This window comes from Phyllobates terribilis, unplaced genomic scaffold (assembly GCF_046119375.1).
Source record: "Phyllobates terribilis strain yellow unplaced genomic scaffold, ASM4611937v1 Scaffold_7__3_contigs__length_470593459, whole genome shotgun sequence".
In the NCBI taxonomy this organism is placed as follows: Eukaryota; Metazoa; Chordata; class Amphibia; order Anura; family Dendrobatidae; genus Phyllobates; species Phyllobates terribilis.
In genome coordinates this window covers 186,646,906-186,659,008 of record NW_027362767.1, presented here as the reverse complement: position 1 = coordinate 186,659,008, position 12,103 = coordinate 186,646,906, and the positions used below count along the sequence as shown (strand labels likewise).

The 12,103-nt window shown below is 46.5% G+C and overlaps 1 protein-coding gene and 1 long non-coding RNA gene across 7 annotated transcripts in view; both read right to left on the bottom strand.

Annotated features, from left to right (window-relative positions):
- Positions 1-12,103, bottom strand: part of SHROOM4 (shroom family member 4) — a 598,984-nt gene that overhangs the window by 59,064 nt on the left and 527,817 nt on the right. For 2 of the 4 annotated variants that reach the window (XM_073639596.1, XM_073639597.1), the window contains exon 7: positions 9,758-9,961. The exons of 1 other annotated variant lie outside the window; for it this stretch is intronic. In XM_073639596.1, the coding sequence (XP_073495697.1) occupies positions 9,758-9,961 (204 nt within the window). Of the gene's footprint in view, positions 1-9,757; positions 9,965-12,103 lie in introns of all 4 variants that reach the window. One more of the 4 variants, XM_073639594.1, reaches the window with a different exon arrangement.
- Positions 1,818-3,170, bottom strand: LOC141154123 (uncharacterized). 3 transcript variants are annotated; one of them, XR_012247406.1, is made up of 5 exons: positions 2,940-3,170; positions 2,730-2,869; positions 2,520-2,659; positions 2,100-2,449; positions 1,818-1,959 (listed from the first exon to the last, which is right to left on the bottom strand). It is a non-coding gene; the product is annotated as an uncharacterized lncRNA (long non-coding RNA). The 3 variants fall into 3 exon arrangements; XR_012247404.1 differs by having other exon boundaries at positions 2,730-3,170; XR_012247405.1 differs by having other exon boundaries at positions 2,100-2,379; positions 2,730-3,170.

Below are 12,103 nucleotides of genomic sequence, written 5' to 3'. Positions count from 1 at the left end.
CACTGGAAGCAGAGCTTGCCATCGACTGGAGCACCTGCTCTTTCTGGGACTTATCAACAAGGCGTATCGCTGTGCGGCTGCCAAAAGGAAGGGAGTGCAGTAGGCCGTCCACTAACATAAGTAGTCCGTTGTCTTTGGATGGGACCTGTTTGTGTTGGTTCACTAGTGCTTTCATTAACATTACCACGTACCCCACGTACACCTTGAACACCAAGCCTATTCCCCCTTCCACCGCGCCCTCTCTTTTTCTCACTCATGTTGGTTAGATACAGTAGTAGGAGCACGCAATTAAATAAAGAAAAATATTTTTTTTCCTGTGCAATAGCTCAGCACACACCTGAATTTCAGCGGCACTAAATGACAAGGTAAGATATGGCCTGCCGAATAACATTACTAATTGACAAAAGAAATTTGTTAGTGTGCATGATGCCGATAAAATCTACGAGCTATTCTCCAAACAATTTCAAACTGAGATGTCCCCTGCTGTATTACTTTAGGAACAGAATAATTTTTTTTTATGTGGATGAGGCCTGTATGACAGAATATATGCTCCAAAATATTTCAAACTCAGATCTAGCCGGCTGTATCACTTTACTCAGAGCAAAAAGTATTTTTGGGTTACTCTGCATAAGCTCTGCGTCCAGCTGACTCTGATCGCCGCTGACGTAGTAGCTGGCTTATAGCACTGTATGACTTTTGGCACAGGAAAAAATATTTTTTTTGGACTGGGCGTAGCAAGAGAAGAAATGTATTTTTTTCTCTGAAACCACCTGAAGTTCAACTCCACTAAAATAGTATCTGACACCAAAAAAAACTTTAGTGCCCACAGCTTTCAATATCACAATAGCAACAGAAAAGAAAAACAGATTTTGTGCTCTGCAATAAGAAGCTCTGCAGACTGTGCAGAGCACAATGTCAACCCCACTAAATGGAAAGGTGCACTGCATTTGCTTGATCACATTAGCAAGTGCAAAAAAAGATTCAAGGTATCCTGAGACATGGAGCTCTATACCAGCGGTGCACAGCACTATTGTATGGCATGGGCCCTCTGTTTCTGTCAGAATCTCAGTACTTGCACAAGAACACCAAAAATGTGCTGCACCAGCGGTTGCAGAGGTACACAGGCCAGGAATTATCTACACTATCTGACTAACACACTAGCGACCATCTATCTCATATCTCTCATTACACAGGAGAACACTGAGCTGCGTCTGTCTCCAGCAGTCTTTTCGGTTGAGCACAGCCTTCGTTCTCTATATATGTCTCCAGCAGTGACATGGATATAATGGCGCTGAGGGAACATGGCCACTTTTTATATTGAGAGGATATGTGATTTCTGCAGCCAATTATAGAAGCCCTTATGTCTGGACAATGTAGATGTTTCCTGCGCTATGATTGGCTGGCCGTGCTTTCCTCAGTTAAAGTTACCGCCCACAGGTAAAAAAAAACCAGTGCGCGGCTGATCTGACCTGTTGTAAGCTCTCCACAGCCCCCACACTCAACTGGCACATGTCACCGCTCATCATACACTGATCTGACCTGTTCTAAGCTCTCCACAGCCCCCTCACTCACCTGGCACATGTCACCGCTCATCATACACTGATCTGACCTGTTCTATACTCTCCACAGCCCCCACACTCACCTGGCACATGTCACCGCTCATCATACACTGATCTGACCTGTTGTAAGCTCTCCACAGCCCCCACACTCACCTGGCACATGTCACCGCTCATCATACACTGATCTGACCTGTTGTAAGCTCTCCACAGCCCCCACACTCACCTGGCACATGTCACCGCTCATCATACACTGATCTGACCTGTTGTAAGCTTTCCACAGCCCCCACACTCACCTGGCACATGTCACCGCTCATCATACACTGATCTGACCTGTTGTAAGCTCTCCACAGCCCCCACACTCACCTGGCACATGTCACCGCTCATCATACACTGATCTGACCTGTTGTAAGCTCTCCACAGCCCCCTCACTCACCTGGCACATGTCACCGCTCATCATACACTGATCTGACCTGTTCTAAGCTCTCCACAGCCCCCTCACTCACCTGGCACATGTCACCGCTCATCATACACTGATCTGACCTGTTCTATACTCTCCACAGCCCCCACACTCACCTGGCACATGTCACCGCTCATCATACACTGATCTGACCTGTTCTAAGCTCTCCACAGCCCCAACACTCACCTGGCACATGTCACCGCTCATCATACACTGATCTGACCTGTTCTATACTCTCCACAGCCCCCACACTCACCTGGCACATGTCACCGCTCATCATACACTGATCTGACCTGTTCTATACTCTCCACAGCCCCCACACTCACCTGGCACATGTCACCGCTCATCATACACTGATCTGACCTGTTGTAAGCTCTCCACAGCCCCCTCACTCACCTGGCACATGTCACCGCTCATCATACACTGATCTGACCTGTTCTAAGCTTTCCACAGCCCCCACACTCACCTGGCACATGTCACCGCTCATCATACACTGATCTGACCTGTTCTATACTCTCCACAGCCCCCACACTCACCTGGCACATGTCACCGCTCATCATACACTGATCTGACCTGTTCTATACTCTCCACAGCCCCCACACTCACCTGGCACATGTCACCGCTCATCATACACTGATCTGACCTGTTCTAAGCTTTCCACAGCCCCCACACTCACCTGGCATATGTCACCGCTCATCATACACTGATCTGACCTGTTCTATACTCTCCACAGCCCCCACACTCACCTGGCACATGTCACCGCTCATCATACACTGATCTGACCTGTTCTATACTCTCCACAGCCCCCACACTCACCTGGCACATGTCACCGCTCATCATACACTGATCTGACCTGTTCTAAGCTCTCCACAGCCCCCACACTCACCTGGCACATGTCACCGCTCATCATACACTGATCTGACCTGTTCTATACTCTCCACAGCCCCCACACTCACCTGGCACATGTCACCGCTCATCATACACTGATCTGACCTGTTCTAAGCTCTCCACAGCCCCCACACTCACCTGGCACATGTCACCGCTCATCATACACTGATCTGACCTGTTCTATACTCTCCACAGCCCCCACACTCACCTGGCACATGTCACCGCTCATCATACACTGATCTGACCTGTTCTATACTCTCCACAGCCCCCACACTCACCTGGCACATGTCACCGCTCATCATACACTTGCACTATGCTAACAAAACTGTTCAAAACACCGTGGTTGCCCTGTATTCGCGGGCCCGCACAAATTCGTCAAACTTTTCAGATTTTAAGAAAATATGCTCGCCTTTGCGATTACGAATCCAAATGTGCCATATTTGTGCCGAATTTGAAACTTTCGAACATTTGCCAAACAAATTTTCTCAACACTAGTCCTCAGCTATTAGAAGGACCAATTCTGGAAACTTAGCCTCAGCTCTGCCCTATTTGCCCTGGTGCGTTGATTGCCCTGGTGCGTTGGCAGAGTAATAGGTTTGGGGGATTGATGTGAGCTGTATAATGTCCTCTGACATAAAAGCCCAGGGGTCAGCAATGGAAAGGTATCTGTCAGACACTCCCATTACTAACCCTGTAGTCAAAAGAAAGAAACACATAGAAAAGTCCTTTAATTGTAAAAGCATTCCATGACCCTCTTTTATCCATTTTTTACCCTTAAAAATAAAATAATCCAAAGAGGTCTGCCATAAAACCATCCAACATCTCACGACTATCCCAGACTCTGCTACATCCGGATGCAGTACTGAGTGGTGAAATCAGTAATGTGACCGCTCCGCACGGCCACCAGAACACAATGACAATAGCGTGTGAATCCGGCTACTGTGATGAGCACTGACGTCAGTAAAGTTATCACAATTCACAGTCAATGAACTGTGGTAACTTTACTGACGTGACTACTCGCTGCATGAGAAATAAAGAATATCATCTTTATGACCACCTACAGTAAATTGCCACACTGATTTAAGCAACATTCCTTCAAAGTATTAGTGTATGTTATCTCTGTGATCCACACTTGAAACACCTTCTTCCTCAAGAGCTTTGCTGACATTTGGACACTCAAACACATTAAGAAACCTAGCAAACGGCCACCTTGGGGTCCCTTGGTCCAGGCATAGCAAGCTCTGCCCCACCATGGAAGGGGCTCACAAGTGCGGCTTATGATTTAATAATCTAATCCACAGAGCAAATACTTTTTTTTTTTACTTATTACTCATGAAAATGAACATCAGCAGGCAGAACTCCAGATGACAGAACATCAGCAGGTAGACTATCAGCAGGTAGAACTCCAGCAAGCTGGACACCAGTAGGCAAAACACCAGAAGGCATGTAGGGGGTCAGATCCTGCCAAGAACTCAATTACACAGTGACTTTAAGAGACAATGCTCCCCTCTGATTTGTGTGCACTTGGACTAGTCCCCCCTCCTTCAGCTTGCTGTGTGTTAGTTTGAGCAAGAAGCAGCAAGTGTCTGATCCGGAAGTGGAGACAGAGTGATACTCGTGCCTGTGTCAGAAAGGCAGAACAATAAGGGTGTCTGAACATTGAGAGACTGTTAAACGAATTAGTGGCTTTAAGGGAGAAGATAATGCCCAGTTACCGGAGGATCGACTAGCGGGACCGTGTAAGAAAGAAAGAGTCGCATAACACAGCCGAAGCAGTTTTCCCCTAGCACATGTAACTTGGAGAGAGAAAACAACACCGTGGTACCAGTGACCGCTCATCATTGAAAGTGGGATGAGGCTTGCCCTGATTTAGAAGAAGGAGGAGTGCAACACAGCAAACTCGGCTCCACAACATCGGGACCAAGCAGAAGTTAGCAGACTTTCTCCTCAGCGCTGCAGAACTGTGAGTGTAACACCAGTGTTCAACTGTGTTAGGGTATAGAGCAGGTTTCTCTAGTTAGGGCGCTGTAGCAACGCGGTCCGATTATCGGAAGCCAGGTTGGAATTTAAAAGAGAGTAGTCTGCAGAAATTGTTTATACTCTTTGTATTGTACTTTGTATTGCAATTACTGGAGCACAGCTTGTGTGGCACGTTCCAGCTATCTCTCCTTGTATTTATTATTGCTGTTATCATTACAAGAACAATTAATCTTATTTTCCGGCATAAAATCCTCTGTTTTTCAATAAAGTCAGTGTGTTGTTTCTGCCTCGTCTACTGTACCGTATTTGAGTCCTGGCTGTCGGTCTCGTTCAGTTACTGCTTCAAGTGGCACTGCGAGCAGGGTACGGTCACAGAGATGAAGGTGGCCGACTGCAATGGTAGTAATGCTAATGTGAGTACCGTAGGCAAGGGTGGAACCCCTGAAAGGGCCCTCCGTATGGACACATTGTTTGACAGCCAGACTTTGCCATTGTCCGAGTCAGTGACCACATTGCATAGCTATGCTAAGATTTATAATATCAGCCCAGAGCTACAAATGCAGATCACTTTGGCCGCCAAGGGGGATGAAAACATCTTCCTGCAATTAGAAACCATGTATAACACCTTGAAAGAGATAGTGAAATTTTAGGTGGAGATATACAGTGAAACAGTTAGTGCAGGGCATCACCGGGACAAAGTTCTTCTATCTGCTGCAGTGGGAAGTGGAAAGAGTCTCCCAATATGCCACAGTGGTACAGGAAGTACTAGCAGAGGTACAAAAGAAAGAGGCAGACGGTGTAGGCGGCATGAGATCTGTGGAACGGATACCACAATAGCAATTTATCCTGGGACTCTACAATACGCCCCTGAGGCAAGTCCTGCGTGAGCAAGTTAGAGTGGACCCTGCCTTAAACTTTCGGCAAATATTGGTGGAGGCATTGGCTTAAATCAAAGAAAAAAGCTATATTTCCGAAGTGGTATGGACCCAGACCGTCATGACCCTTGGGGGAGCAAATAATCAAAAGGCTTTGATCAGAGTAGTACAAGATCTGCAAAGCTCCCTGAATATTATGCAAGAGAAGCTGACTCAAATGGAAAAGCAGATGGGAACCGGCTCAGCCCCTAACCCGCCTATCCGGCTCTACAATATCCCTATTGGGCCTTCCCCCAGGCTCCCGAACCTGAGCCTCCCTTTGCAAGTCTTCAAAACCCATACAGTCCTCCACCTACTATTCCTGTATGTGGACCGTTCCACCAAGTTCCACAATATCTCCAACTGGAGAGCCCTTGCACTGAGCTGATCTATGCAGGACCCAGAGTCTTCCAACAATGCCAGCTAGTGAGGTTCTAAGGGTGCAGCCCGCACCGAGGTGAAAAGAGGACAGTCAGGAAGCACAGTGTTGGTGGTGTGGAAGTAAAGGACACTTCTCTAGAGGGTGTCGGAGTGATTTGCAAGGACACACAGAACTGCCATTAAACTTCCGGCACAACTCCGAACATCTGGTGGCAGGGTGTCCCATCCTGCAAGCTGAGTATGAAGGCATCCCAGTGGACTGCTTAGTGCATACCGGATCACAGGTAACAACCATGCCAAGTTGTACTTCAACCATTAATTTCAAGCGATGGTCAAGCCATTGCGGGAGACTCTGACCTGGGTAACAGCAGCTAATCAGCAACCGATCCCCATCACAGGGGTCATGAGGATGAATGTGCGGATAGGTGGACAAGATGTAGGAAGAAAAGACATCCTGATGGTTCCAGAGCCATTCAAAGAAGATGTATCAGTGATAATAGGGATGAATAACCTGAGAGAGTTGGACTAGATTATGTTCACTAAACAGGGGCCGGGCTACTGGAAACAGACCACTCCACACAAACCCACCGAGAAAGCATTCCAACAACTGATCTGCATCTGGGGGACATAGAAGAGCGTCTTGGTATATCTGTGGGACTTATCCGAGTAACAGGAAGGGATTCTCTCACCCTCCCTCCTTGTCAGGAGAACATCCTGCCACTGCCTGTGGAAACCTTCAGCAACTTTTAAGGTATGGAGGTGGTCATCGAATCGGTGGGCCTAGAAGAGGTAGGCCAGAATGCCCTGGTAGCCCATACACTGGCAGTCGTGCATAATGGAAGAGAACACATCAGAGCGGTAAATGTGGACCAGAGAGAAGTCTGCTTAAGGCCAGGAGTGGAGCTGGGTCATGTGTACCTACTTCGAGGCGAAGTGCTGAGTCAGAAAGAAGTGACCCTAACTCCGGTAGGTGTTGTCGTCTGGACCCTGGCAGTCACAGCCGAAACAAAAGAGGCCCTGACCCCAGAATGGAATGGGTGAGCCATCTTTGGCCCAAATAGAATGTGAGGATGTGAAGACTCTTGATCCAAATGGTCTACAAGCAGTTGAAGCAATGCTGCGGGAGAAAAGCCCGCATTTGGCTGCCATGCCCACGACTTTGGCTGCACAGATGTCATCACCCATGAGATACCTACTGGGGACATTTCTCTGATCTGAGAAAGATATCGACAAATACCTCCCAAGCTGTACAGGAGGTGAAGACGTTGAAACAGGTGTTGGACTTGGGAGGGGTGCAGAGTACCCAGAGTCCATGGGCCATTAGTGCTTGTCAAGAAGAAGGACGGAACCATTTGTTTTTGTGTGGACTATGAGTGGTTGAATGAATACACTGTGCGAGACTCATATCCCCTGCCTGGCATCGAGGTGTCCTTGACGGCCCTAGGGAAGGCAAAATACTTCTCCAATCCGGATCTAGCTAGCGTGTACTGGCAGGTACAGGTGGCAGAAAAAGACAAGGCAAAGACAGCGTTCATACTCCCCATGGGACTATTTGAACTTATGAGAATGCCATTCAGACTATCCAATTCACCAGGTATGCTGATAGAGAAGTGCCTGGGTGACCTGAACTTTGAAGCCACTCTGATATACCTGGATGATATCATTGTGTACTTTACTACCTTTCAAGAACACTTAAACAGGCTTGGGTAGGTACTCAAGCGATTGCGGGCCCATGGCCTGAAGGTAAAGCCAAAGAATTGTTATCTTTTCAAGAAGGAGATCTTGAAAAGAACTTCTGGGCCATAAGGTGTCTCAGGAAGGAGTTCTGCCGTCTCAAGACGAAGAAGGTATGGTACAGCAATGGCCAGCGTCCAGAACCCTGTGGGAGTTGAAAACCTTCCCTGTATTGGCCGGGTACTATGGACAGTTCATCAAGGACAATGCGAAAATAGTGAGCCCTGTGAACGAACTGGGGGACAGCTGGAGTACCCAAGAATCAAAGCATACCCTGGGAACAGAAGCAGGAGGAGGTCTTCTAGACCCTGAAAGAAGCCTTGACATCAGCCCCCATTCTGGCTTATGCAGACTTCGATAATCTGTTCTGCTTATACACTGATGGCAGTCTCTATGGACTCTAGGCAGTCTTATCGCAAATGTAAGTTGGGCACGAAAGGGTTACCTATGCCAGTAGGTCCCTATGGGATGCAGAGCGAAACCCCCACAACTGCAGTTCCTTACAGCTGGAACTCCTTGCCCTAGTGTGGGCCATGACAGAGAAGTTTGTGGAATACCTGACAGGGGCAAAGTTCCTTGTATGAACTGAAAACAATCCACTGGCCCATCTGGACACTGTCAAACTGGGAACCCTGGAGCAGCGTTGGGTAGCTCGCCTTGCAAAATATGATTTCTCGATCTGTTACCGTTCCACCATGGAGAAAAATCATACTGAAGTTCTGTCAAGGGTAACCTTTGAAAGTCCAGAAAAGGACCTTGATGAATACCTGGAAGAAGAGAAAACTCAGGACTTCCGCAAATTCACACCCGCACCAGTAGCGGCAAAGTCAAGTGGGAAGGCCTGCACTCTACCCAAGACACTAGGGAGAATTGGGACTAGTACAAGATGAAGATGCATCGTCGCAGCAAATGAAAGGCTGGGTAACCCAGCGAAAGATACCCGACAAGGAAGAAAGGGCTTACTTAGATGCTTAGATAAATTCATGCTGCGCCAGTGGGACAGGTTGGATGTTCAAGGAGCCGTTCTTTACCTCAAATGGCAGCAGCCTGCTGACTTAGAGGCAAGGTGGCAAGTAGTAATCCCCAGAAGCGTGGCACGAGAAATTGCCAAAGAAACTCATGAGTTCGAAGCCCACATCGGACCTAGAAAGACCTATCAGTTGCTGCAGCATTACATAAATTGCCCATGGCTGGAGTCATGGTTGAAGAAGTTTGCCGACAGTGATGAGAGTGAGACCTCACCAAAAGCACGGAACAAAGGGCACCTGTACAGACCATACAGACCACGCAACCACTTGAAGTGTTAATGATAGGTAATTTTTGTGTCTATCAGTATCACACTTATTCCCCAAGGATGCAATTCAGTGTCATGCAACAAGTAATGGACTTATAGTACAGAGAAAATATGTTACAGCAAAGCCACTGGGGATGGAGTTTCACAAAAATTTTGCAACTTTTGGCATTTTAATGGCAGTTTGAAACAGCGCAGAGCTGGGGAGGTACTTGGGTAGGACGGGGTGAGACCATGCTCACCCCTCCAATTCATTAAAAACACATTTGTCTGCCAGTAATGCTAGTCCAGTCTCTGGCAAGGCACACAGACGATACATCAAATGTATTAAGTGGCGTTGGCCTGTTAATGACTTCAGCCCTCTGTACTCCTGCAGTACTGGCATAGTGCAAGAGTGCATTACATCAATCTGAATGAATCAGCCCCACTGAATATTTCCTTTTCTGACACCAATTTGTTTAAAAAATTGATAAAAGTAATATGGAGCTACAGTTTGTAAATCAAGTCTATACACATCACATAATATGATACACAAGAATATAAAACAACTGACCTTTCTGGAATAGAAACTTCAGATTCGATGTCTATTGACCAATCATCTTCTGAATGTCTAAATTCTTCTTTAAAAATGTCCTCCAATGCAGGAAAGTGCTGTCCACCACGGACCCCTGTAGACAATGGTGCTGATGCCATAGACTCCGAGCAGAATAACTCATCGAGATTGTTCCATCCATCGGTTTCTCTGAATTTAGATGTACTGCTAGGAAAAGAAGGAGGCTCTGAGGATCAAAGTATGAAATGACTCCCTCATTGTAAGTCCCGTAGCATTCAATGGGACTAAAGCCTTGCAGTAAATTAATATATATATATATATATATATATATATATATATATATATATATATATATACAGTGGGTAAAATCAGTATTTGATACACTGCCAATTTTTCATGTTTTCTCACCTACAAAGCATGGAGAAATCTGTAATTTTTATCATAGGAACATTTCAACTGTGAGAGACAGAATCTTAAAAGATATCCAGAAAATCACATTGTATGATTTTTACATAATTCATTTGCATTTTACTGCATGAAATAAGTATTTTATACAAAAGAAAAACAGAACTTCATATTTGGTCCAGAAACCTTTGTTTGAAATTACAGAGGTCAGACGTTTCCTGTAGTTCTTCACTAGCGATGAGCAAACTTTTCAATGTTCGGTTGATTCCCAATCGCCGGATTTGCAATGTTCGTCCAACATATCTGAACCCCATTGGATTCAATGGGAGGCAACACCGTACACAACACCTTCAAATGGGCCAAAAAGCTGCCAAAACAGATCACATTAGGGACAGACACCAGGAAAGTGGCATCAATTGACCCACAGTACAAGTAGTATAATTATTATTATTTTTTATTATTATAGTGCCATTTATTCCATGGCGCTTTACATGTAAGAAGGGGTCACCAACTGGTAAAGGAGGAGAGAGGACCCTGCCTGTAAGGGCTCACAAACAATTTACAAGGGATGGATGAGGATACAGTAGGTGAGCGCATAGCTGGTCGTGCAGTGATATGGTGGAGCAAGGGTTATTGCAGGTTGTATGGTTGTTGGAAGAGGTGGGTTTTCAGCTTCCATTTGAAGGTTTCCATGGTAGGCGAGAGTCGGATGTGTTAGGGTAGAGAGTTCCACAGTAGGGGACATGCATGGGACAAATATTGCATACGACTGTGGCAAGAAGAGATAAGAGGGAAGTAGAGAAGGAGAACTTGTGAGGATGGGAGGTTGCGCGCAGGTAAGTACAGGGTTACAAGGTCACAGATGTATTGAGGAGACAGGTTTTGGATGGCTTTGTATGCAAAAGTTAGGGTTTTCAACTGGAGTCTCTTGGCATGGGGAGCTAGCACATGGATTGACATTGGGGAGAAGCCGGGGAATAGTGGGGCTGACAGGTGGATTAATCGGCCATCACTGTTTAGGATAGATTGGAGGGGTGCGAGAGTGGTAGAAGGGAGGCCACAGAGGAGGAAGTTGCAGTAGTTGAGGCGGGAGATGATGAGGGCATGCACTGGTGTTTTTGTAGATTCATAGTTGAGAAATGTGTGGATCCCCGAGTTATTTTGGAGTTGGAGTCGGCAACAAGTGGAAAGGGCTTGCATCTGACATTTGAAGGAGAGATCAGAGTCAAGCTTGCGGGACTGGGGAGAGTGAGCAGCCATTGACTTTGATGGATAGGTCAGTTGAGGGGGATGAATGAGATGGTAGAAAGATGATGAATTCGGTTTTATCCATGTTAAGTTTTACAAATCTAGCAGAGAAGAAAGAGGAAATAGCGGACAGACATTGTGGGATTCTGGTTAGTAACGTGGTGATATCAGGTCCAGAGAGGTAGATCTGTGTGTCATCAGCATAGAGGTGATACTGAAAATTGTGAGACTTTATGAGCAGTCCCTGGCCGAAAGTGTAGATAGAGAAGAGCAGGGGTCCTAGAACTGGACTTTGGGGACACCGACATATAGGGGGCAAGATGAGGAGGTGGTGTGTGAGTGGGAGACCCTGAATGTCCTGTCTGTTATATATGCACAGATTTAAGATACTGCAAGATAAAACAAAGGGCCAAGTCTGTAATGCCAAGAAATCAGAAAGTCTGTAGTAAGAGGGAATGGTCAACTGTGTCAAAGGCAGATTTCAGGTTCAGGAGGAGGAGGACAACCTAGTGTCGCTTGAATTTGGCGGTTAGTAGGTCAGTGGTGACTTTAGTCAGGGCAGTTTCAGTGGAATGGTGCAGTCAGAAACCAGATTGCAAGCGGTCAAAGAGCGAGCAGGAGGAGAGGTGGGAGGTCAGTTCAAAATGGATGTGTTGTTCCAGTATTTTGGAGACATAGGGGAGAAGTGAGATG